General features: G+C 46.6%; 1 protein-coding gene across 1 annotated transcript; it reads left to right on the top strand.

Moving 5' to 3' along the window:
* Positions 1-15,219: 15,219 nt before the first annotated feature.
* On the top strand, positions 15,220-18,068 carry LOC112874113. Its single transcript, XM_025937673.1, has 3 exons — positions 15,220-15,722; positions 16,418-16,619; positions 17,690-18,068. The coding sequence occupies exons 1-3, from the start codon at positions 15,278-15,280 to the stop codon at positions 17,853-17,855; spliced, it is 813 nt and encodes a 270-aa protein (XP_025793458.1). The 5' UTR covers positions 15,220-15,277; the 3' UTR covers positions 17,856-18,068.
* The last annotated feature ends 9,832 nt before the right edge of the window (positions 18,069-27,900 follow it).

The following is a 27,900-nucleotide window of genomic DNA, read 5'->3' as shown; positions in this document are numbered from 1 at the left end:
ACTTCCAGGGGGCGATCGCTCGTGCAGGTACTCATTATGATCTTGCTCAATGTAAGCAGGAACGTAACGAGCTTCTACGGTCCTATACACGCCGTTTATTCGATGTCCACGCCACCATTGCGAATATCTCGGAGGAGGACATCATCGACTGCTTCTACAACGGCATCACCGACCCAGGCATCTACAGAGACTTCGGGCGGAACAGGCCGAAGACTGTTGCGGTGCTTCACGACATGATGCACGACTGGTCTGAGCAGGAAGAGAAGATGCGGGAGCGGTTCCCGAGGTGCAATGATAGCAATCTGAGGTGTCCAAATGACAAAAGTGGGACTATTCGGGTCCACCCGGAAAGCGCAAGCCAAATGATCTCATCGCGGCTGTTGATCGTCCCTTGCGAGGCAAGAAGTTGACGATGCAAGAGGAGTTCGAGAAGCTCCTGCAGAAGAAATGCCCATGGCATTCAGGTGCCAATCATGCGACAATTGATGGTTACCACCTCCGGAGGACTTTCAGCAATTCCAGTGGTGGCAAGAAGAAGAAGAAGCTAATGGACAAAGAACCCGAAGACGACGAGCAAGGGGACCAAGGGCGCAACCCGAAGTTTCAGGATGCTTCGAAGACCATCAACATCATCTTCGGGGGATGGAGACTTTGGTTCTAGGCGGGAACAAAAACTGCTTCTCCGGGAGATCATGTCTGTCGAGCCGGCAGCACCACGACCACTCCGCTGGTCGGAGGTGCCTATCTCATTCTCCCGCGATGATTAGTGGACAAGCTTTTCGGAGCCCGGTAAGTTCCCCCTGGTTCTGGATCCGGTGGTGGCAGAAGTCAGGCTCACCAAGGTGCTCATCGACGGTGGGAGTGGTCTCAACCTCATCTTCGCCAGCACTTTGAGTAAAATGGGTCTGGACTTCATGGACATGCTGATTCCAAGTAAGTCTCCTTTCTATGGTATTGTCCCAGGTAATGCGGCGCACCCACTTGGCACGGTGGTTCTTCCGGTCACTTTCAGCACGAGGGAGAACTACCGCACCGAGTTCATTAAATTCGAAGTTGCTAACTTTGAATCTTCTTATCATGCTATACTAGGTCGTCCGACACTCGCCAAATTCATGGCAGTGCCGCATTATGTTTATCTGCTTCTTAAGATGCCAGGACAAAATGGGGTACTCACCCTCCGAGGCGACTTGAAGAAGTCATATGATTGCAACCAGGAGGCGATCCAATATGCTTCGACTACGCGTGTGACAGATGCTTCAGGGGAAGTACTCGCGGCTGCGCTACAGCTCTCCCAAGCCGGGCTGGAGATCCCTTCAAGAAAGGCTAGCAAGATGAGCATCCAGTCGACTGGTGATGTGGCCCTCAAGTTGATCCAGCTCCAGGAGGGTGACTCATCTAAGACCGCCGTCATCGGCGCAGACTTAGATGAGAAATAGGAACTCGCGCTCGTCAGTTTCCTTCGGGCTAACCGAGATATATTCGCATGGAAACCAGTGGATATGCCAGGGGTGCCCAGGGAACTGATCGCGCATAGTCTGAATGTACACCCACAGGCTGTGCCCAAAAAGCAACGCCTTCGAAGATTTGTCCAGGACAAGCTTGAGGGGATTAAATGGGAAATAGCTAAACTCCTCGCGGCTGGCTTCATTAAAGAAGTAATTCATCTAGAGTGGGTAGCTAATCTCGTCCCTATAAGGAAAAAGAATAATGAATGGAGAATATGTGTTGACTACATCGATCCCAACAAGCATTGCCCAAAGGATCATTTCGAGCTACCGCGCATTGATCAAGTTGTCGACTCGACAGCGGGTTGTATCCTCCTTTGCTTCCTTGATTGTTATTCAGGATATCACCAGATTGCGCTCAAGGAGGAGGATCAAATCAAGACCGCGTTCATCACCCCGTTCGGGACTTATGCCTACAAAACTATGTCTTTTGGTTTGAAAAATGCAGGAGCAACTTATCAGCGCGCTATTCAGATGTGCTTTGCCGATCAGCTGCATCGAAACATTGAAGCCTACGTGGATGACGTGGTCATCAAGACCAGAAATCCTAACGGTCTGATTGCAGACTTGGAAGAAACGTTCAGCAGCCTACGCATGTTTCGGTGGAAGCTCAACCCAACTAAATGCATTTTCGGAGTACCATCAGGGAAATTGCTCGGGTTCATCATCAGCAACCGGAGAATTGAAGCCAACCCTGTGCAGATTTTGGCCATCACTGATATGGGGGCTCCGGCCACAATCAAAGATGTGCAGAAGCTAACAGGCTGTATGGCAGCCCTGAACAGGTTCATCTCCCGGCTCGGGAAGAGAGGACTACCCTTCTTCAAGCTCCTGAAGCGCCAAAACAAGTTCCAATGGACGGAGGAGGCCGAGCGAGCCTTACAAGACCTGAAGCATCACTTTTAGTCCCCTCCGGTCCTTACAGCACCATTGCCGGGAGAAGATCTACTACACTACATTGCGGCAACAACTCATTTTGTCAACAGTGCTATTGTAGTCGAGCGAGGCGAGGAAGGCCATGCATTTGGAGTGCAGAGGCCTGTATACTTCATCAGCGAGGTGCTCTCTGAATCCAAGGTACGATACCCGGCAGTTTAGAAACTTTTATATGCAATTTTGATTTCATCAAGAAAATTGTGCCATTACTTCGACGAGTACAAGGTCACTGTGATTACGGATTTTCTGTTGGCGGATATTCTCCATAATCAAGATGCCACGGGGTGTATATCAAAGTGGGCAGTGGAACTGGAGGCTTTGTCTATCAACTTCAAGCCACGCACTGCAATCAAGTCTCAAACTCTAGTCGATTTTATGGCTAAATGGAGGGAGAATCAAATTCTAACTCCAGTCGACAAGCCAGAGCACTGGACCATGTACTTTGATGGGTCTCTTAAGCTCGATGGTGGCGGTGCTGGAGTTGTATTTATGTAACACCCTAAGGTAAAATTTCGAGATCTATAATGAATTTAATTGGGCTCAAGTAATTTTCTAAGGATTTATTTTGCCTAGCTTGCATTTATTTGTAATCTAATCACAAAGAATTAAAATTTATTTAGGTTCAACATGTTTGTGCATTCATGCTGGTGCATAAGTTTTATTTGGTTGAGTGCATAGGGGTTGAATTCAAATAGATTTGAGTTGGTGCGGGAAAAGTAAAGGAAGGAAACAGGAAGGTAGGTTAGTCGTTCTTTCTTTTCTCAGTCATTCCCGTTCTTTTCTCAGTCATTCCTTCTATTCTCAGTCATTTCCGTTCTTTTCTCAGTCATTCCTTCTATTCTCAGTCATTCCTGTTCTTTTCTCAGTCATTCCTTCTATTCTTAGTCATTCCCGTTCTTTTCTCAGTCATTCCTTCTATTCTCAGTCATTCCCGTTCTTTTCTCAGTCATTCCTTCTTTCTCGGTCATTCCCCTAGCTCGACCCCACCTGTCGGCCCCTTCTTCCTCCTTCCTCTACCGGCCGCGCAACGACCGCCCGAAATCTCCGGCGAGCCCTCGTGCCAGGCCGCATGCCGAGGTTGCCCCATCGCCCCACAAATAGGATCCCCCAACCCCCTGCGCCCTTACCCCTACCCCGCTGCATCCACCCCGAACCCTAGCGCCGCCGCCGCTTGCTCTGCCGCGCAAAGCTTCCTGCTTCACCGTGGACCTGCCGCCCTGCTGCGCCCCAGCCCCAGCCAACCCCCACCTGAGCTTCGCATCACCGCCAGGAAGCTTCCCAAGCTCTTCCCTCGTGACCGGGGCCCGTGCACTTGCCGGAATTTGAATGGGACCCACCGCCGGTGAGAAGCTCCGCCATCTCGATTCCTCGCCGCCGTTAGCCCTACGACCCTCTTAACCCCCGTGGCACCTCTGCAGGAACACCCCGAGCCGAACCGTGGTGATCAGAAGCCGGAGGACCCCCTGCAGCAGCCTTCCCCTCGAGCGCCGCCTGTCCTCGCCGCTCGGCCCTCGCCGCCGACCACCCTGCGCTGTTTCACCGACCAGTTCGGGCCCTCGGTGAGCATCAGCACGTTCCCCTCTCCCTCTTACGCTAGCTAGCATGAACCGTAGGCCGCACCCAAAGTCGCGACGCCGTCGCTGGCGTGCGCCGCCGTGCCGACACGCCGTCCCCGCGAGCCCAACCAGATCGGACCAATCCGATCCAGATCGGACCGTCCGAACCCCGCTGTTCAGATCGGACCGTCCGACCGGAATGCGTCCGAACCGTGCGATTTAGATCCAACCGCCCAGATTAGAAGCTGCGTACCCCTTCAGCCGTGGCAGTTTTGTTAAAGAGCCCCTGAACTTCCTTAGAATCAACCCGCAGTCCACCTCCGTTCAAAGATAATTCCAGTTAAGCCCTGTTTTTGCACCAAAGCCCCTGAGCTTTCCAGAAATAGCGTCCGCCATCCCTGGAGCGCAGCTCTACACGTTAGACCCTATGTCTATAGTTTAAATACGTTTAGGTCCCTGGTTGTTGCGCAGAACCCCCTGGAAGTTCTATTTTTCTCGCAGATAGGTCCCTGAATCTTGTTTTAGCCCTAGATTTCGCGTCTTAGCTCCGTTTTAGGTGTTCTTTATGTCCACGCGATCGTTGTAACGCGTAGAATAGTTCTAGCATAGTTTTGTGTGCTGTTTCTATGTAATGTTGTACTGTTTCTTATATTTTGTTCTCGATTGCATGTATGTGTATGTGCTGTACCGTGTTGTGACGTTGCGATCGTGAGTAGACGCGGAGCCTTTGGAGTAGACGCGGAGCCTTTGGACCAGTACCAGGAGCCACCCTCTTCTGAGCAGTTTGAGCAGCAGCAGGAGGCTTTCGAGGAAGGCAAGTATAACATGAATATCCTATCACTTTTAAATACAATTTTATATTACATTTTAATTCTGTATGCCTATAAGGATTTTCTAGCCACCTTTATCCCTATATATATATCCTTGGGTTGCATTGTGGTTAGTTTTGCTAGGTGCTATTTTTTAATTAAATTTGATTAATGGATCTATGCAATTTAATCCTGAGAGTGGCCCTCTGTGCTGTGTGCTTGAGTGGCTCACGTCTCCGTAAAAGATGTTTTGTTAGAAACTTGGTTTAGGGGGCCAGCACGGTGCTTAGTGCTTGGTTGGCCACTTTCCATAAGGACCGGTTCATAGAGCGACAACCTGGGACAACCGTGCAACCACAAGACTATGTGGGACGGTCTTGACTTACTAATTAGGTCATTTTGGTTCGGGAGTAACTTACCTGCGTGAGCAAGAGGGGTGGTAAGCTTCAATGGTCCCTGCTCCTCCCGCTTGGTCTGTGCTGTGTGTCTTGTACCCCCGGAGGTGGGCCCCATCGTTGCTGATCCAAAAACCTTAGCGGTTACACCTTACTAACGTGATCCTTTGTAACGGTCTCGTAGTGTGCTTGCTAGCCATCTCACCTAAGGAAGTGTGATGAACAACTAGCGTAGCTCACGACTTGTGGGTAAAGTTGTGCAACCTCTCGAGAGTGTAAAACTGATATATCAGCTGTGCTCACAGTCATGAGCGGCCCAGATCCTCCGTCTGATTAGTTGGGTTATTCTTGGTGATTTGGATGGTTCTTAGTAGTTCTTAATTAATATTGATTAATTTCTTATATAATCTGGGTTATGGTAACTCATCCACTTGTAGTAAATAGTTTTAATAAAATTTGCCAAAGACTAAAAGCTAATGCAGTTGTGTCAGCCAACCTAGAGACTCATAGTTTGTGTTATACTTGTTGAGTACGAATTTGTACTCACACTTGCCTCTTCCTCTCTTCTGTTCTCTTTGGGGATATCTTCGATTGCTGCTCAGTACCAGGCGACGTGGAGGACTACATCCGCGGGCTCGACGATTTCTAGGCGTTGTCTCCCAGTTGACGTCCCTGTGGCGCCCTACTCTTCATGTATTCATTTTACGCTTCCGCATTCCTTGAACTGATTCTTGATTCAGTTGTAATAAAGATATTCCTTTTATAAATTATACGCTTTTATTCGTGACATGTGTTGTGATATCTTGATAATCTGCTGTATATATGCGTGACTTGATCCTGGCGCATATATGATTGCTCGATTTATGTTCTTATAAATCGGGTGTGACAATTTATTTCTCCAAGAGGTGAACAATTGAAGTATGTCCTCCAGATCTTTTGGGAGGTATCCAATAATGAAGCCAAGTATGAAGCACTCCTTCACGGGTTACGTTTGGCGATATCACTAGGCATCAAACGACTTCTTGTATATGGTGACTCACTTCTAGTCGTTCAGCAAGTCAACAAAGAGTGGGACTGCAACAAGGAGATGATGGACGCTTATGTACAGGAAGTGCGCAAGCTGGAAAACAAATTTTCCGAACTGGAGGTTCATCATGTGTTACGGGAGCATAATGTTGGTGCAGATATACTATCCAAGCTGGGATCTACTCGTGCATAGGTTCCAGCAGGAGTCTTTGACTAGGAGTTAAAGCAGCCATCCATCAAGTCTTCACTTCAGGTAACCACCGATGCGGGCCCTCAACAATCTGATTAGGAGGTTATGATGCTTGGTGAGGACTGGAGAGAGGCTTATATCGATTTCATGCGGGATCAAAGGCTACCGGCGGGGATGGACGCAAAGAGCGTAGAGGTAGCTCATGTCATGCGCAGAAGTAAGGGGTTCGTCCTAGTCGACAGCAAGCTTTACCGGCGTGGCGCACGTTTAGGCGTTCTCATGAAGTGCGTCACGAAAGAAGACGGCTACGACATACTGCAGGAGATACATGAGGGTGTTTGCAGCAACCACGCAGCCTCAAGAACGCTGGTGGGGAAAACATACAGAGCTGGTTTCTGGTGGCCAACCCTAGTGTCCGATGCCGAGGATCTTGTGCGGAGATGCCAAAACTGCCAATTCTTTGGCAAGCAGTCTCATGTCCCAGCTCACAGTGTCATCACCATACCGCCATTCTGGCCGTTTGCTTGCTGGAGCCCTGATATGATTGAGCCCTTCACAACAGCGCCAGGCGGTTTCACCCATGTGTTGGTGGCTATTGACAAGTTTACCAAGTGGATCGAGTACAAGCCGATAGCCAAGCTCACATCAGATCGAGTTGTTGATTTCATCTCCGATATCTTGCATCGCTTTGGCTTCCCCAATACCATCATCACAGACTTGGGATCAAACTTCACGGCCAACCAGTTCTGGGAGTTCTGTGAAAATGCGTGCATCGAGATTAAATATGTCTCTGTTGCACACCCAAGGGCCAATAGTCAAGTCGAGAGGGCGAACGGCATGATAATTGATGGCCTCAAGAAATGACTCTATGACAAAAATAGCAAGAAAGGAGGAAAGTGGATACACGAATTGCCACATATCATCTGGGGGCTCCGGACTCAGCCGTCCAAAGCCACAGAACAAACATCATTCTTCCTCGTATATGGTTCTGAAGCTATCTTGCCGGCCGACATCATGTGGAAATCCCCAAGGGTTGAAATGTACAATGAAGGCGAGGCGGACGAGGCAAGGCAGTTAGAGCTCGATTCTGTCAAAGAGACTCGCTACACCGCTCTTGTTCAGTCAGCTCGATATCTCCAGGGGATCCGGCGATATCACGATCGCAACATGAGGGAACAGCCGTTCAATATAGGTGATCTGGTCCTATACCGCATCCAAGACGAGTTCGGCTTACACAAGCTCAACTCAAGGTGGGAAGGTCCGTTCGTCGTCAAACAGGTTACAAGACCAGGGTCGTATCGACTACAATACCTCGAAGGCCAAGATGTCCCGAATTCTTGGAACATTCAGAACCTGCGCAAGTTCTACCCATGAGAAAGCGTGCAGGGATAGCTGTTCTCCAGGCGCCTAGGCGGCCTTTTTCTTCCGAATCAATTTGGAGGCTACATGTCACAAAATTCGGAATGTAAATTTTTATGTTAACAGACGAAGGCTCCGGCCACGTTCATGTGTGACGGAGGCTACGGCCACGTTCATGTTTTATCGACTTCATGTTATAAGTTTTGACGGAGGCTTCAGCCCCGTTCATACTTTATATGAATTGACTTCTGCCGTGACCTTGTATGGTCACTTGTGACGATGATCGCATTTTTCCCAACAAGTTCGATCCGTTCGATTGGTTTATACATAACTTGTTGGACGCGCTCATATGAGGAGCTATTTCGACTGCGCCCAGAGTCGTTGCACTCGGGGTAATTTTGATTTCTTGCCATTAGCATGGCAGTCACGCGACGATGCTCGCGTTCTTTCCCAACAAGTTCAACCCGTTCGATTGGTTTATACCTAACTTGTTGGACACACTCATATGAGGAGCGATTTCGACTACGCCCAGAGTCATTGCACTCGGGGTAGTGTCGTTTTCCCTGCTATAAGCACGGCAGTCTTGCGACGACGCTCGCGTTCTTTCCTAACTGGTTAGACCTGCTCAATCGGGTTATATCTAACTTGTTGGATGGGTTCCTACTCGGAGCTACTACGACTACTTTCAGGGTCGCTGCACCCGCGGTAGTGTTTACTACTTAGCCTTTAAATCTGGATGACAATTCAACTAAGGCACATACAAGTAGAGACATCAAATAAAAATATATATACAAGGAAACAAGTACTTGTTTTTACATTCTAATCATGCAGTACATTTTTCACTATCTATTCCGCTACAGGTTGGGCTTCTTGGAGGTACTCGTTGAATTGTTCTTCAGTGCACTCCGGAGCCACTCCCTGCGCAAACGTCTCTAGCTGAGCTTCCGGCCAAAAGGATTTCACAAAGGCAAGAGCATGGCTGACACACGCAGCCGGGGTTTCGGTGAGGAAACTGGCGACCTTCTGCGACGCTCTGAGAAGTCGCTCTAGCAAGGTCTGCTCACCTGTTTTGCCATCTTCCTGTGGGTTCACCATGTCCACAAGCTCCTGGGCGGCCCCCCTGAGGTCCTCCAGCTCCTTTTGCCGCCGCTCATCCTTCTCGCCCAGCGTCTTGATCTGCCGAAGGCAATCGACGAACTGTTGTTCAGTATTGGCGATTACCTTCTGCAATTTTTTGACATCATCTTTACGGTGATATAGCATATTCTTCACATCAGTAAGTAGCCCTTCTTTATATGTTAAGATTTTCCTAAGTCTGCGGTGAAGATATTTTCAGAATCTAAGGAAAATTGTTAAGGGAAAGTACTCGAGAGAAGAAAGGGGCTTACCTTGGTGTGCCCTCTTCTGCTCTTTGAGTTGCTCCTGGAGCTCAGAGTAAGCCTTCTCGAGATTGTGGGGGTCGTTCTTGAGGAGCCACATTTCTCGAGTCCGCTCGTGCTTTAGCTTGTCAAGTTCTCTCTGCAGATAGATGTTCTTCATCAGCTCTTCGGATATGCGTTTGTCCTTGGCAGCTAGCTCCTGGTGGCCACTCACGACCGCTTTCAGCTTTTCGATTTTCTTCTATGAATGCTTGATCACATTCTACACAAAGGGGGAGGTTAAGACAAGCAACTCAACAACGTGTACTGGTAGAAGAGTAATCATGTCTTACCAGGGCAAAATCGTACAACTCTTTTAAGGCCTGCTTGAAGGTTTTTATGTTGCCATCCGTCAGCATTGGATCATCCACCAGATCTGTGGTGATGATGTTCTGGTATCTACGTCCGACCATCAGCAGGTCTCTAGGGCTCCTTGAGGTCCTTGCGGTTTCCTCAGAAGGTGGTTGTTGGGCACCTGCGAGTCAGGATGCATTCAATACATAATGTCTGTGGTCTAAGCAACTAGCCGTGGGTGGTCAGACACTTACCTGTGCCATCAGTAGGAGCGACTTCAGGGGCCTCGACTTGTTCTTCACCACCAGCTCTGGCTTCGGCTTGCTGGGGCTTGGGGGGTGGCAAGTCGGGCAGTGTTGTGTCCATTTCAGGAGCTGGCCCCTTGGGCATGGGCCCTTCTAGGGCTAGCGGCTCGGGACCTGGAGTAGCCGACACAGGCTTTGGTTTAAATCCCCTGGCAGTCACAGACACAGGCTTTGGTTTAAACCCCCTGGCAGTCACAGACCTAATGAAGCAGAGTCAATTATATCATTACACAGGTCGAAAAGAACAGAATGTTCATTGTGCAACAAGATGCAAACTTACAGCGAAGGCTTTTTCATGACAGCCTTCTTCACCCTCATAGCTCGTCGCGTCTTAACCACGGTACTCGTTGCTGGCGGCGGGGTCACACCAGCTGGTGGCGCGGTGCCCGCCACAACAATGGTCACCGCTCCTGTAGCAGAAGCTGATGGATCTGTTCCCATCTCTTCGCGCCCGGGCTCGGGAGAAGCAGGTGGACTGCAAATGGATACTGTTAGCGTGCAACAATACCGATATTTGATGATTCAATAAGGTAGCATATTCATACCTGGAAGACTCGACTTCTTGCACTTTCCGTTTGCGCCCTACCCGACGACCCTGCGGGACCGAAGGCAGAGTTTCGGTCAACTCCACGGATGGTCCGAGGGAGTTGTCCCTTCTCGCCTCCCCCTCGGCTTCCCTCTCCGCCAGGGGGCTCCCGCCTTCAGTGGACTCGCTGCCGGGCAGAGCCTTAGCCACTCGGGCCCTCTTCGCTTCGGCTACGGTGCTGGGGAGAAGGTGGTCCGGTAGAGGGATGTCGGGTTGTGGAGGGTAGCTTCGGTACAACTCTGTGAGTCCCTGTAAAAGATTTTCAGTTAGCAGTGGCAGAACAGCAGAGTTTGCTCTCAAAAAGTAGTTGAATACTCACCGGTTTTGGAGGATTCCGTGCGGAAAACAATCCCGGGACGTAGGGGACGGTGTTCACGTCCATCAGCACTCGCTTGACTCGGATAAGTGCAGCTTCGTCCGTCAGCTCCTCTGTGCACATGCAAGATGGATCTTCAGCGCCCATGTACTTGAATCCAAGTGTATGGCATTGTTGGATTGGCTGGACTCGGCGCTTGAAGAAGGAAAACATTATGGATGTGCCGGTCACTCCCATCTCCTTATGAGCTGCTATGGTGTCTAGCAGCTCATTGACTTGATCCATGTCCCCCCTGGAAAGTTCGATATTCCAATCCGGCCTTATAACAGGTGGTTTATTTGATTTTTTAGGAAGTTGGGGGGTGTGGTTTTCGATGTAGAACCAGTGGTTCTTCCATCCAGGAATGTTGGAGGGGAATTTATAGGAAAGGTACCTATCGCCAGCTTGTTGTCTAAGTTGGATGCCGACGCCCCCTACAACGGACAGATTCTTGGTTGTGGGTTGAGGTTTTATCCGAAAAAGGAAGCGGAAAAGATCCCAATGGGGTTCGATTCCGAAGAAGACTTCACAGAAATGGATGAAGATTGCGACATGGCAAATGGAATTCGGGTTGAGATGATGGAGCTCAAGCCCGTAGAAATAAAGGTCACGGAAAAAAGAGCAAGAGGGGAGAGCCAGACCCCATTCGGCAAAATGGTAAAATGTGACGATTTCGTCTACATTTTCCATAGGGAAAGGTTCGCGAAAAGAGGGGCGCTAGTTGACAAGATTCTTGTCTTGGAGCAATCCCTCGGAAACAAGCTTATTGAGGTCGTTAAGGGAGCACTTACTGTGTGTCCACTCCCCAGACGGCGGCTGCGCTTCTTTCTTCTTCCCATCCTTCTCAGATCTCTTGGGCGCCATTTCCAGATCCGCTCGCCATGAGTTGCTCGGGGGCTGCGGGGAAAGAGGTGGGGAGATTTGGGTGGATTGGGGTTCTACAAGAGGGAGAAGGCGGAGTGTGGCTCTATTTAGGGGATTTGGGAAGTTCTTGGTGGATTGCAGATTGGAAGACCAGTTTTTACTTAGCGTTACCGCAGGGTTAAATAACCAGCGGCTGGGTACAGTTTTACTGTTTTGAAGTTGAAGAGTCATTTCCGGGAATATTCAGAAGACGAGGGGTCATTTGGTGGACTATTTAGATAAAATATTCGATTAATCATTTTTTAGGGTTAACCGTCCCGGAAAAAAAAGGTTTTTTGAATTCTAGATCTAACTTCCATCATTTGTACCATCACACCAGTTATTTATCATAGGAACATTTTACACTGCATGCCACGACTTTTGGATCCTTATTTCCAAACCTGAGAGATTTGGATTCAAGGCTCGGGGGCTGCGGGACATGTGGCATCGACTACTTACTTTTTTGAATTTATTTGAAAAAGTAGGTAAGGAAGATTCAAGACTAATGCGAACCTAAGCCTGATTCTCCGATTTAACCTAAGGCTCGGGGGCTACTCCATATGAAGTGCGATTTTTCAATCGCACACCACACCAAGGAAGTAATTCGGGGCATGAGCACCTCATAGCTTCGATGCAGCCAAGAAAGTACTCGAAGAAGAACTTCAAGACGGAGCTTCAAGAGAAGCCGAAGACTACTTCGAAAGTACTCGAGAAGCCTGCAGTACTCAGCTACGAAGAGCTTGGGGGCTTGTCAGACCCGGGGCTACGGGGCTGTGTACATAATGTAGTTTAAACAAGGTTAAGAGATAAAGCTCGTCTTATCTCTTATTTATATTGTTTTCTACTCGTTTGAATAGGAGATAAAGCTAGTCGGTACAGAAGGAAACTACTCGAGTTATACCCGAATACGATTCCTTGGCTGGTATTGATTAGATCCATGTAACCCTAACCTCCTGGACATATAAGGGGGGCAGGGATCCTCTCAAAACAGATCATTCTACACCCAAGTGAATACAAACCACCACACAGGACTAGGGTATTACGCACCTCGCGGCCCGAATTTGTGTAAATCTTGTGTTCCTTGCACCTTCGAGTTCCTGATCTCGGCGTCTCCTCACCTAAACTTACCACCTCGGGTATATCTCTCGGTGGGCAGTTGGTAAAACACCGGCAAATATTTCTATTAATAATCTATTTTTCTTTTATACCATCATCTTCCCTACTTCTTTTTAATTTTCTTCTATATATAATATTTCTGTGTAGGCTCTTGTACTGAATATGGAGGGAGGACCATAACAAAAGCGGTTGTGTTGCCGGTGGTGTTTGGCAAGTGTTAAGATTGATGAGTAGGGACACATCCATATGCCGAGTAGGTGACCTGGGGCAAGGTTCAACACTTATTCTAGCTCACCTTCGTACCCTGCCTATTTATTTATTCTTTACCACAGCTTGAGCTCTCTTAGCTCTTTCGTATTTGAATAGAAATAAGAGAGCCATGGCAACGAATGGAGTATACAGTTAGTAGATTGATCATTTACCATTGCTTAGGATTTTTATGCCTATAGCTATTTGCCTAACAAGAAAAATGATATCCCAATCCATATCACGATTTGATCATGCTAGATGATACGACAAGGTCAAACCTAATCCACATCATCCAATTATGTAGTATTGAGAGAAGCCAATTGCTATATTAGATTAGTAAAGGCAAGTTTAGTGGTCTAGATTTACAGCTTACTAAGTAAAATAGCAAACTGACATACGTCAACAAATCTAATAACCACGATTTACACTTTTCTAAGTCTGATGACCAAATTGAAACACGTTGACAATTACAATAACCATTCATATATTTTACTCTTTTTTTTTGCCCTCCTACATCTTAAGTAACCCTAGGTTCCGGTGGTGTCGCCCAAAGCAGGCTCCTGGTTGCTGCCCCACATGAAGCATCCATCGCCTTGTGCAGGTCCGGCACCTGCAGAGGCTCTCTGTGTCCTAGGACGTGCTTGGTAGGCTGCCACAATTTATCACGCTACAGTTGAGGCTATCACAGGAAACGGTTGAGGCCGTCACAGGAAATATGGTCGCTGTTTGGTTACTGACAAACCTAGGGCGCGCCACAGCCTTTCCAGTTTATTTTCTCGTCACAGTTGTGGCGGCTAAATTTGGCGCCACAACTTCGGCGACACAGCATATGTGGCGTGGCGACCAATAGCAGGCAACCAAATATTTCCTAATCCGTATCCCTTATCCCTTACCTCTAGCTACTACTCGTTGCAAGGTTGCCACCTAGGTCCACCGTCCTCACCCCTCCATTTGCAATACCCTTTTGCTAATGGTTTTTTCTCGCTACCTGGGCACTCGCCATGTGAGTTGGGATGCAAGCATTTTGGCTTCGATGTTGTGGTACTTTTGCTAAAACTTGTTTGATTATAACACTATTTTTCTATCCTTGCATAAAGGTTTAGGTCATTTGCCGTTTTTTCATGCGCCGCAGGACAACCCGTACACCCCCCCCCCCCCCCCCCCACACACACACACCATGGTAGGGGCAAAAGGCATCGATATGGAGAAAGAAAAGATTGTGTGTTGTGCATAGCAAATTGATAGACCCTTGCGGTGATTGTAGTTGCTAACGTGCTGTTCCTGCAATTTGTATCTAAGCATTTACAGTGATCATGTGTGTTTCTATGTAGTGTTACATGACAGCGAATGCAGTTGCTTTATTGAAAATTTGCGGCCATTTTGCAATTCTGATTTGTTAATGTTTGTTTTGTCTACTGTTAAATGAGGATTTTGTGATTCAGTGAGAATTAGTGACCAAATTGCAGCTAAGATGAATTAGAATGCTAATTGGTAGTTCACGCCCAACCACAGGTGGAGGTACACCGCTCCAAAATAATCAGTAAAATTGTTTTCGCTGTTTTTTGACGCGTGAGGTTGTTCCATCTTCTTTGTGTAATGATCGAAGGTGAGGTGCATGTTGGACTCATGGCAACCCTTTTCCTTGTAACTAGCCCATGAGGCCATGGCTAGATGGTAACGATTAGAGGTGCAACTTGGTGATTATGTGCACCTCCAATCCTTTTTAGTTTAAATATTTATACTACTTTTCTAAAATAGAATATTAATTTGGAGAAGTATTTGAACTAACCAGAGTTGGAGGTGCACCTAAGATCACCAATTTGCATAATTTGAAGAAGTATTTGAACTAAAAAGAGTTGCAGGTGCACCTAAGAGTTACCGATTTGCATCCGTAGTAACGATGGAGTGTAGCATGTGAAGTTGAAGGCTGATCAGCATCTCCTTTTGTTCTTCCGTTTTTTTGTTTTTTGTTTTTGCTTCTCCCTGGGTGTTACTGAATCGGTAAGGATTATAAGCATTCAAAGTAAAAAAAATTGCCATAAGACGGCAAACAGCTGAAGTCGAAATACAAAGAAGCATGAAGGCAGCAGGCCAGCAAGGAAATATATAGGACATAGCCCATGGGCCGCTTTCCCAACAGCCCAACTCCCAGTCTAGATGGTCCGATCGTGATAAGAAGCATCAGACGTCTGCCGTGACGGTACGACGACGATAAGTAAAGTGACGCTGACTGGGCCTGTCCAAGAGGAAAGGGGATAAAAAAACCAACAGCGAAATGCCACTCCTGCTGCTACGGCCACCGGCGTGCGCCACCGCCACCGCAGCGGCGTCCGCGCCGGCGCCGGTCGCGTTCTCGCGGCCCCCGCCGTCCTCGCGGCTCCGCTGCTCCCACCTCCCCTCCGCGTTCCCGGGCCTGAGGAAGTACGGGCGCCGCCACCGCGAGCCCGTGGCGGCCCCCAGCTCCGATGAAGACGAGGAGGAGGAGGAGGAGGACGGGGACTACGACGAGGACGAGGAAGGGATGGAGATGGAGGTAGACGAGGAGGAGTTCCTTGCGACGCGACCCAAGCCGGCGGGGTTTGGCGAGGGGAAGACGTACTCCACCGACATCGAGGAGCAGCTCCTCCGGGAGATGGGCCTCGGCGGGGCGCGGCGCGGAGGTGACGCGGCCTCGGCTAAGCGCCGGGAGGGGAACAGTCCCGGCAAAGAAACAGGCACAGGTTGGTTCCCTGCTCTGAATTGCTTTATCTTCTTCAGGCTCGAAGGCATACTTGGATGCACGTTGCCAGTCCACTTGACCAGGAAATGCATGCCCCTAATCTGTCGTATACTTGATAGCAAGCGCAAATTGTATGGACATGGACTAGATGCAAATATAATAAATGTGTTGTGAACAAGAGAACTAACTTCTCATTTAAAGCTGGCGGTACTGATACACTGGAAAGAAATGAAATCATATGCATTTAATAATCATTTTCATGTGACAAAGGTACCATTGAACTAAGTAAACTAAATATGAGGTAGAAAAGGCAATGGCCCTATAACTTGCATGAAACCGCTTAAAAAGTATTTGAGAATTTTTCAGATTTTACAAACAATTAGATGATAATTCTCAGAGATTGTAATGACAGAAACATATCAAGAGATTGTTGTGTGAAATTAATTAAGCCTCGATGAATGTTGATAGATGCAAATTGTCCTCTTGTTTCAGCTGAAATAAATATAGAGATGAATGTTTTCTTTACTATTATTGTTATCATGCATAGCCTTCATGTTGTTGATAGCTGAACTGCCTTACCATTACCTATGGAGATTGTTTGTAATTAATATAACTTCATTTCTCTACTGCAATAGGCCTTGAAGGAGCTATTGTTGAGCATTGTTGTTTTGATTCATTTTCTATACTTCATCACAGATCTCAATGACAATGGTGTTCAAATTCGTGTTTGGAACCTCCCAAAAAAGAAAAACATACACAAAGACCTGAAGCAAGCTTTCAAAGGGTTCCCTGGTCTTCTATCTATAGATCCAGCAGTTTCCGCAAATAAGAAAACTCGCGATCCTATCTGTAAGGGGTTTGCTTATCTTAAACTGGAGTCTACAGAAGCTGCAACCAGGTATTTTTATTCTTTTTCAATTCATTTAGTTTGTTTGCAGCATCCTCTGTTCTTTCCCATTTATTGTGATATATATAAAAAAATTCCAGGTCATTATTCCGTACTTTATTGCTTTGTTTCTAAGCAATTCTAATTTCCAATTTCAAGAAATAGTACTGTTAGCTTGTTGTTAGATCTGAAAGTATAGTGCTTAGTCTGACACACAAATCTCATGTGGGGGTTTTTGTCACATCAGTGCTCCACATCTCTCAAATTAGTTACTTGAATGTGCACCTCATCTCTCAAATTACATCCTTCATTGCTTCTCCTCAACATTTCCTTACATCTGTGCCGTCCTTGGCTTCTCGAAATCATCCATTGATATTCAAATTGCTTTCTTTAGCACGAATGAGAACCTTGAATGATTTGACTAGGTACTGTACATCATTATTTTGAACCCTTTTTTTTTTTTTGCAATCTTCTGGTCATCTTCTCTGCATTCACCGACATGTCTACTGAAACTAATTTGCATGTGAAATGCCAATTTGACTGAAAAATGCTTGTGTTATCTTGTTACATTAAGTACTTTGATCAATCAACTTATTCAGAAGCAATTATTAGTAGTACGATGATCTGAAGCCAAAGCCATTAAAAAGAAGAATGCTGAAGTATTCAGAAATAGTGCATTACTTAATCGATCAAGTGGGCAGAAAAGCTTAGTTTCTCCAGAATACCCTCTGCTACCCCTATTACACCCTGCCTTAATCTAAACTATTTAGCCATGTCTATATCATACTTGAGAGAGCATTCATGCGTTCTATTTTCTCTTTCCTTACTCTTCTCAGATGTTCTTTTCTCCATATTAGATTCTGGGCTAGGTCTCTTCCACAAAATATTTTGTTTTCCCATTTTACAGTTTCACAGTTTTCATAATGCTTTATTGATTATGTTACTATGTGCCTTACTCTTAGATTTTGTATTACTGCACATGGATAATTTTCTGAGAATTTATTCATAATTTGTCGTCTGATTATTTGAACCCTTTTGGACCTTTGATTTTTAACCACTAAAGACGTACTTCCTATCTGCAGATTCGTTGAGATATACTCCCGTAAACCTGTGGCATTTGGCAAGGTTGAGAAGCCAATCAGTTGTTGCATTGTCGATGGGAACAGCTCTGTTGAGCCTTCAAATAAAGTGTCCCATGCGATGTCTCAACCAAGGTTGAAGCGCCAAAATTTGGTGGCGACAAGTTGAGTAGCACATTGATCTGTCATCCAGTAGTCATCCATACTTCTAGAAGTCAAAAGTTTGCTGAAGGAGCTTTGGTACATAGATTAGATAGTCCTCTGTATCAGGTTAGAATTGCTAAGAAATGTGTCGATTGAGCAATTCGGTCCTGTTGCCCACGCTGAAACTAATTTGCATGAGAAATGCCAATCTGACTGAAAAATACTCAGTGTTATATTATTGCATCAACTCACCACTCAATAAGTATTTTGTTCAATCAACTTATTCAGTGATCTGAAGCCAAAGGCCAGTGAAAAAAATTCTGAAGTATTCAGAAATAGTGCATTACTTAGGCGATCAAATGAGCAGGAAAGCTTAGTTTCTCCAGAGCTATTCTTCATACTTGAGGGCATTGATGCCTTATTCCTCATTAGTTATCCATGTCTACATTGTACTTGAGAGTATTGATGCCTTCTTTGTCCTCTTCCTGTCTCCTAGACGATTATTTTTTTTCCTCTTCAGCTCTTTTTGAACCCTCCTTAATGCAATTTGGTGGCCAGAACATATTCTTCGTCGCCAATCCTTTCCTTATTGTAAATGTAAAATTTGCCTCGTAAATGTAAAATTAAAAGTAAAATACACCGGAGGTCCATTAACTTGTAAGCGGTGTCACTTGGGTCCACGAACTCCAAAATATATTTTTAGATCCATAAACTTGTTAAATCCTTCACTGCAGATCCATAACCCTTCACATAAGCATACTAACGCTGACATAGCACGCTGACCGGTCATCTCCTCTCTGATCCCTCTCCTCCTTTCACTATCTCCGTCTCATGCATTTTATCGAGCACGTCTTGTGCAGCCAGGCGAGCAGCTTCCCGCGGTGGGCGAGGCTAGCCGTCACGCCACGCTCCAGCCGCATCCTCTCCTCTTCCAGGTCACGGACGGCGCGGCCCATGGCGTCGCCCGCTGTCCAGAGGCCAGCTTGCAGCGAGGCCATGGCGTGGATGTCCTCGGCGGCGCCGGCGCGGAAGGAAGGCGGCCGCGTTCGCGCCCAGCCTCGCGGCGAGCTCGTTGACCAGCACCACGTGCATGCGCTGCCGCTCCTCCTCCGCCGGCGTCGCCGCTCTGGCTCCGGGCGTTGCGCTGCGGCCGAGGGGGAAGAACTGGGCGATGCAGAGCTTGCGACAGAGCTAAGAAGGCCACGATTGGCCGCGCCGCAAAACAACCAGCAGTCAACGCTCTATCCCATCGTCATCCTTCTCTTCTGCTCAGCGACAGAGTTCGAATTGGATGGGGGTAAACTCGATTTTGCGCCGCGTGACCTGCTGCGAGGCGCCGCGCCAGCCCTACAGCGTCACCTGGAGCGCCTCGACGCTGCTGCCTGCCAGGCCAGCTCGCGGTCCATCTCCTGCCGCGCCGCTGCTCCATCTCCTCCAGCGCCGCCGTCCTTCGGCCATGCCGACTAGCTCGAATGTCACGACCCAAAACTTAATAACATGATTAAAATTATTAAGCAACATCATCTTGAGCATAACCCAAGCATCATGTGCATATTTTCGAATTGAGCTATTTAATTTTTCTCGCATTGTTTGAGTGTATGTTGGGAAGAAAGTTTAAATTTTGTTATGTGAATGTGCCTCCAAACAATTTATTAAAATACTGGATTTCAAATTGTGAATTATAAATATTTTTGTGCAATTTTTGGATGCCTAACCCGAGCCATAAAATTCTTGGAAAATCTGAAAACTGCAATGTTGTTTGATTTTTTGTGGGCAATCCATATTAGATTTTTATGATCTTGTTGTTGCATTGTGTTCTTGATGATTTAATCTAGCTTCAGTAAAAATTTGGTGATTTTTGGAGCCCGGGAAATGCATGTTTTCGATTTTGTAAGTTGAACCGTTGCCTTTCTTATTTTTTCACTTCTCCCGGTCCCACCTGTCTGCCTCCTCCCTCTCTCCTCCGCGCGCCCGGGCCCGCATCAGCGCCTCCCTCCGCGTCCCCCGGCCCTCCGCGCCCGCCCGTTGGGCGCCCGCGCGGTGGCGCACGCCGGCGGCCGCTGGCCCGTCCAGCGTGGCGCCGCCCCCTCGCCTCCCGTGCCGCTCGCTCGCCTTCTTCCCCTCCACTTCAAATCGCGTCGCCTCTTCTTCTCCTCCGGCCAAACCGCACGCCTTTTCCTCTTCCTCCCGCTGCCGCTTCCCCTTCCGCCGCGCGCCGCCACAATCCACCGCCGTCGGTGAGCCCCGCCCCGATTGCCCGCGCCCACACCTCCTTCTCCTCCTCCGTGTTCGATTCCGGCCGCCCGCCGCCTCTTTCTCCGCCCGCAACCCCCTTCCCGACGTGCCCCTTCCTCCGCCGCCGCGGTGCTCCGTCGCGCCGCCGCTCCCCGCCTTTCCCCGCTCGCCCGTGCCGCGGGCGAGCACCGCCGTCGCGCCGTGTCGCTCGTGCGCGCGCCGCCCCCGCCCGTTCGCCCCCCTGCCGCTCCCCCGTTCGCCGGCCGCCGCCGCGTCGCGCCGCGCGTTCGCGCCGCGGGCGTGCACTGGCCGCGCCCGTGGCGAGTCAAGGCCATGGCTGGCCTTGACTTCGCCACGGCCGCGCGCTGGCCGCCTGGGCCCGCCTGTCGGCGCCCAGGGGCGCTAGATCCGGGTGGATCTAGCGCTGGCCGCCCCGTTTCGTTTTATCATTTCATGTGTGATCTTGTTAATTGCGTAGAAAATGTTGTAGACCTCCAAAAATTATGAAATTTGTTTTGTTTGAATCCTCTGTAGTAGATCTGCTTAGATAAATTAATGTTATACATGTTAGAGCCCTGTACCTTGAGTTATAGTTTATCCTTGCTAAACCAAGTTAATTGTTAATCTTATTTTATGGAGCTCTAAAAATGTCAAGCTAAATGTTGTTGTGTTCCTTGTGGTATGCTCTATCTCATGGTCCAGCCTATGTATTTGTTCCTGTACTGTTTGATAGGTTTTTAATGCGTTTTTAGTTTTGCTGCCTGCAAACTTATAAAATGAATAACTTTTGATAGAAAATTGATAAAATGATAAAACCACTTCTGTTATCCTTGTTATCATGTGTTGTACCCCTGGTAATTTTATTAGGATTTTTGAAAATGTTTTGCATGGCTTTTAAGATTTGACTTGAGTTTAGCGGCTGAAATTTTTGAATATCATAAGTAATTCCACAAATATGCTATTGATGCAATTTCAACTCTCATGAGCTTATTTTGAGATCCCCTGTGTGCCTAAATTAAATCAGGATTTATGCTCGTAGATGTTTTGTTAAGTGAAATTCGCCTCGGTCTTAGTGTTTAGGTTAGTAATCAAGCTTGTGGTGCCATGTTTTCGCGTTGATGTGACATTTTTTCTTCTATTGCCATGTCATTGCATATCACCTCATTTTCACATCATTGGCATCATCCTAATGCATACATCTCATTCATGCATTATAGTGACCGAGACGCCAGAGGACGCACTCGTTGAGCCTACCGAGTTCGTTGAGACCGAGCCGGGAGCCGAGTGTGTTGTTGAGCAAGAAGAGAATCAAGGCAAGCAGCTAAGCATGATTCCTTGACCTATTTAACTTGCTTAAATTTAGTTATTTCACTTGGGATATCTATGCTTATATTAAATATTTATCTATTGCATCGTCGGTCCTATTTTCATGCAATGCCCTCTCTTGATTTGTTTATCCATGCCCTTGGCACACGTAGCCACTTGCAACTCATTTAAACTAAATGCTTAGTCGTGTCTAGGGTTGGTAGATATCTTGTAGGGAAATTTGGAATAGGATCACTTGTTTCACCCACTTTGTGTTATCTTAAACATGTTGTCCGGTGTCGGAATGTTGGTTTGGATCGGTCTAGTTGGAAGTGTGGTGTTGGTTCGAGCGGAAGGTAGGGCCTAGAGAAAGGAGTCTCGGAGGTTTAGTCCGCTTGAACCGATTAAGGACCGTCCGTGGATGACCTTGGAAATTGAGCACTTATCGTACTACCACATATCCATTCATGGGGTGGATAAGCCGAATACCCTCTAGTTCTAATCGTTGATGCACGGTTCTAGATGCGTGGCCGTGGGGCTTTGTAGAGAGGCTTAGGGGTGTCCCCGGTGGACCTAGGTTACTCTCCGCGCAAGTTAGGCGTGATGTTCAACGGTTATAACTCGTCGGGAATGGTTGATGCGAGTACCCCCTCACCCAACGTGATCGGTTGGGCGAGCCGCATGGTCCTTGTGTCGTGTGGGTAAAGTTGTACACCCTTGCAAGGTTAATGAATCAATTCGAATTGCCGCGCTCTCGGTTATGAGCAAGCTCTTTATCCTACGAATTCTTCGTAGAAGTGTTGGTCGAATGGTTGGTTGCACGTTACCTCTTGTTGATGCTTAGAATTGGAGTACCTAATTGACTAAAACTTGAGGTGGGTTGGGCAAGTTAATTAAAATGCTAGGAGGCTAGATGGTGGAATTAGGAAGCTCATGCTTAATTAAATTACTTAACCCTAAAGCCTTTTTGTGAGCCTTCATATGCATTTTCCTTGATCTATGTATCCGCGTAAGTCTTGCGAGTACCTTTGTACTCATGTTGCTTTATTATACTAAGTTGCAGGTGAGCCGGAAGTGGTGTTTGGCCATTTCTACCCCGCCGAACCCGGCGCGGGCGAGGAATAGGCCAATATGGTCAATGGTGTCCTTGAGCAAGACGCCATTAATATTATCTATCGTATATTTTCCGCTGCGTATCGTTCTTGGGATATCATGATAAACACTAGACTCTATGGTTTTTATCTCTTTTATGTTATTGTGAGCCCAAGGCTTGTATTCGTTAATTGAACCTTAAATTTCAGATTCGTAACCTTTCCTTAAATTAATGTTGTAATGGTTAGTTGCTTAACTTGTGTTAAAATTTGCTCTTTGTGGATCATTGGTGATGTAAGAGCTTGTGACGGTATGTGCATGTGCATGGTCTTGGGCATGCGTTGGAGCACATACCGGGACTACCGGATTTAGCCTCATTTTGGGTGAATGTCGTGTTGGTCGGCGTGATTTAGATGTGGGTTAACACGTGGCACGCCGAAGCGCGAGAGCGTGTTAGCTCTCATCTTAATTATAACGATCGGCGGTTCGTCTAAAATGGTGTTAAATTGGGCGGTTCTCACATCGAACTCCTCTAGTATCTCCAGCAGCAATTCCTCCAGTTCAAGGACAAGTCCTGCGTCGCGTCCACCGTGCTCGACGACACCCCGGACCGGCCACGGACGAGCCCGCTTCGGCCCTGGCTCCCAAGACCTCCGCGCCCGCACCCTCCGTCAAGGTCGCCGGCAAGAAGATGGCGAAGGTGGTGGCGCTGCTCGTAACCGGCTCCCGAGTCCTCAACCAGGAGGTGCTTTGAGGAGCCAAGTCAGCATGCATGTCATGTCAGCGAAAGAAGCAGACTTGGACCGTTATCAGCGTGCCATGTCAGCACTAGAAGCACACTTGGACCGTTATGGACGTGTTAACAAATCTATGGACCTAAAATACACTTTCGGAGTTCGCGGAGCTAAGTAACACTCCGTTACAAGTTGATGAACCTCTGGTGCGTTTTACTCTAAAATTAACAAGAAAAAAGAGAATATTTGCAAGCTTATGCATTTCCTGCGCTTGGAGCGCATCGGTTCTAATAAGAATGTCCAGAAGTGAGGACAATCTTGAAACATACTGCCATTTCAACATGCGGTGACCACGAGAGCCTCCACATCTTGAGACCATATATAATAAGGCAACTACTCAGGGTGTCTTTGGTTAAGCCGTGGATTCTTGGAAATCAACTGTGGGGAAGCAGCTGTGGAAAATCAGCTGTTAGCTGCCAGCTGTAGGAAAGCTGAAAGCTGTTTGGCTGAAATAGCCGCTAACTGTGGATTACTGATACAATTGTCTCTTGTACCCCTGAAGCCTTGAACTAGAGTTTATATACGTGTTGATCATATTTTGATATGTAAAAAATTAATTTCAAAGAAGTTTTGCATTTCTTTGATCATTGTACATGACCTAATATTCATGTAGTTCATATGATAATTATAACATGCAACTAACTAACCGAAGCATTTGCTATGTTATCACGAATGGTATTCATAGAAACCTCATTCTCCTCCTCATGAACAACGTCTTCATCATCTTGTACTTGAACTGCTGGTTGGTCATCATTGTCATCCTCATCTACAGGCAACATCTCTTAACGCACTATCACGAATGAAATTGTGCAATGCCATGCAAGCGATAATGATTTCCGCTTGTCTTTTAGTTGAGAAACTTGGCATTTTTTTTCAGTATGCGCCACTTTTGTTTGAGGACCCCAAATGCACGTTCAATGACATTGCGAAGTGATGAATGCAAATAGTTGAACACCTCATACTTCCCTTGTGGTGCACGATGTCTACGAAGACGAAACTCGGGAAGATGATATGTGCTACCTTTGTAAGGAGCTAGGTAACCAGTGCGGTTAGGATAACCGGAGTCCACTAGATAGTACTTTCCTAAAAATTTGTTAAAATCATAAATTACTACATATTGATATTTGTTAAAATACAGACAACGTTAGCTGAAATACCTGCAGGTGGTTTTGAAAATCTATCACCAAAGTTTGTTAATGCATGATTGAGGATCCTAGTATCATGAGCAGAGTCTGGCCAACCAGCAACCACAAAGGTAAACCTCATGACAAAGTCACATATTGCCATAACATTTTGAGATGTGTACCCATATCGGCCTGTGTGATTAACAACTTCATCATTGGGCACGATAACTTCAATGTGCGACCCATCTATAGCACCAATAGCTCCTTTGAAGTGAGGCCAGAACCGATCTTCTCTCACTTTTGGATGCTCGCTACTGAAAGTAGGATCCCTTGGTTTGATATTATCTTTGGATAATTTTCCTAAACATGACAATACTTCTTTGAATTTCATATGATCTGTCCATAAAGACCTCACAAACCGATTTTCAGCTTGTAAGAATGAATTAGGACCTCCAACAATCCACAAAAACATGGCTAGTGATTCGATAGATGAAACATTGCTTGTCGACTTCAATCCATATGTAGAAATAGCAAATCATGAAGTGACCAAAAAACCTCATGAGTCATTCTGAATTGCTTGTAAAATTGATTGGAATAGGCTAAACATTCTTGAAACCATTCCATTTCAATTTGTTGGGGATCTTTGTACTCAGTTTTGTTTAAGTACTTGTAGAATATTAGTCAGTTAGATAACCAAGGGTGGCAGCTTGTTTTGACAATTCAGCTAGAAGTTACAGTCCCTTGTACCCCTTCTTTATCAACTCATCAAGTTCGGGATCCATCTACAGAAAAAGTTAAAAACAATTCACTTACATTTAACAATCGAAAATGATATGCATACAGAGATAATAGATGAGACATATACAAAGATAATAGAAGATAGACATGCAAAGATAATAGATGACATTGATATCCTTGTTTATTACAAAAATATTGTTACAAACACACATGACTCATAGTTCAAAAACAAGCAAATAATGGGCCAAACATACATGAAAAATGGTTCACAAACAAGCAAATATTGTCTCAAGCAACAATTATTAAACAAAAAAATTATGGCTTCTGCTTCATGTCATGTTCCCTTTTCAACCAATCCAATCTCCCTTCAAGTGTTTCAAAGTGTTTCAAATGATGCGAGAAGCTCTCTAAATTCTGATTTTATTATAAGCAAACTAGATGTATGCATAAGAACAGTTCCCTCTTGCACCCCACATTCTTTCAGCATCTTCATCGCTTCTGCAATGGTAGGAACATGGCTAGTTATAGGTTTTGACGAAGCTTCAATACTTGTGCTTATTTTGTCCACCCCTTCTTCTATCTTGCAGCAAGTTTGCTTGAACATCCGTTGGAATGGGCTGCTCTTGTCTTCCTTGTCTTCCACATTAGCTAAGGAAGATGCCTTCCGCTTCTTGTTGTTTTAGTTTCGCATGTTCAGATTTGCATGCACTGGACTTTTCTCTATCTCTTGTACATCATCATCAGTTGAATTACCACAAAAGTCTCCAGGTACAGTGGCCGATGCTTCGGTAACATGGCACTCCCAAACATGATGTGCAGTGACTCCAAATTAGCCGGGCCACATTTTCTAACTGCACATGCTTGCATTTCCTTCCATTAGTTGGATCATGATATTTCTGCAGTCAAATACAAAAGAAGTTAGCTGCTGTCCAAGAATCATAGATACTAGTACAAAATAGTCAATTGTTGTGACGCTTACCGCAAGATGTTCTTCCCACCATTTATCATCACAATCCACTGTTTGGCTTATCTCATTCCATCCAAGTCCAGTAGCAATATTTTTTAACTCCATAAAAATAGTGTAACTTCTTTTCGGATTGTCCCATTTATTCTTCAATTGCAAATGTTCAAGTTTCTGACCTGATTTTTCAAAGAACTTAGCTTCAACATTCTTCTAACCAACCTTATTAAGATGACCTAATGGCCTATTTCCAGCAAAAACTTCTGCTGCGCATAGTTCACAAAAAAGCCTCACATGTGCTGCATTCCATTCTGCCTTTTCACCCATTCTAGAATCAAATAAGTACATATTCTTTACTACAATGTGCACACAGAGAATAAGCACACGATGGCAATGTAGGAGGAACAATGTTACCTTCACAGAGGGTCGGCGTGTGCTCGGAGTAGAAGGCCGCTTGGAGCAGAGGGCCGGCGGCGTGGGCTCGGAGCAGAAGGACGTCGGCAGCGGCTCCTTCATAGGGTTGGCGTGCGCTGGTAGAAGAGATCCGGTGGGCGCTCCTTCACAGAGAGCCGGCGGTCGCTCGGACAGATGGGAGCTGACGGCTCCTCCCAAGGGCCGGCGGGCGTTGGGAGCAGAGGGCCGACACCGTCCCCTCGGCGCAGATGGGGGGCGGCGGCTTGGCGCAAATGTAGGGCGGCGCCTCCTCCCAGATGGCCGGCGGAAGCTCGAAGCAGAGTGCCAATGGGAGGAGCAGAGCGTCTACGATGAGGAATACACCACCAATGGGGCTTCCACAGGCACCAAAGTGAAGCTCCGATCGCCGGTAATCCGTTTGGGTCAGCGCTGGCGGTGGATCTGGCCGCCGGAACGGTGGTCTGCAAGGGGCGGCGGTTGGTGCTCCCAAACCCTAGGTGGCCATGTCTGTTTTTCGTGGATAGGAGAGAAGGGGTGAGGGAGGAAAGGAGCGAACCGGTATGCACTTTGGCGGTGGCATGGTAGGTAATTTCGATGGGAACGCAGTGAAATCTGGGGTCCAAGGTGATTCTCCAAATGAACTAGCCAAAGCTGGTACATTACAAAAATTGATTCCATAGTTTAAGCCCTTTGGTTGGGATTCCCGATTTTTGGTAGCGAATGTGTTAGGAGAAGCTGAACCAAAGACACCCTCGATTTAACACTGAAATACCACCTTGAAGAGCATCAGACACCTTCAGGTAACAGTAACAGCCAACAGGTTAACTACGAGCAACTGATTCAGAGAGGGGATAGAAAAACATCTAAATACACACAGCTTAGCATGTCATACGTGCAAAATATATGCCGTACACGGAAGTATCATCATGACAGCTAACACAATACTTGAAGAATTATATTTATAGCAGTGAGCAACTCGTTGATGCTCTAGCCTCTTAATCTGGTCTGTTGTGATTCATATTACTAATCAATGGCTATGGCTTAATTTTATCTTTCTTTCGTCACATTTCAGTCCCTTCCCTCACTCCCGGTTTCCCGCTGTTGCGATTCTTTATTCTTTCATAACATTGCAGTCCCCTGTACTCCCGCCATTATGCAATGTTTATCCATAGCACACAATGTGCACTAACCAATTACTTCTTTTGACAGACAGACACCAAGTAGTACTAGTTTTGAGAAAAAAATCAATATTAAATGGCTACCCATCCTATTAAATAACATACTACAACCCCTTATTTTCTTTCAATGCATTTAATTAGAAATTGAGTGAAAATATTACATTAACTATACTTTTGATATCATCAATTGACGAGAATTATGGAAACTACTTTCCTGAAACCATGGACA

This window comes from Panicum hallii, chromosome 1, assembly GCF_002211085.1.
Source record: "Panicum hallii strain FIL2 chromosome 1, PHallii_v3.1, whole genome shotgun sequence".
Classification (NCBI taxonomy): domain Eukaryota; kingdom Viridiplantae; phylum Streptophyta; class Magnoliopsida; order Poales; family Poaceae; genus Panicum; species Panicum hallii.
Note: the sequence above shows the minus strand (reverse complement) of the source record. Positions and strands in the feature narration are given on the sequence as shown.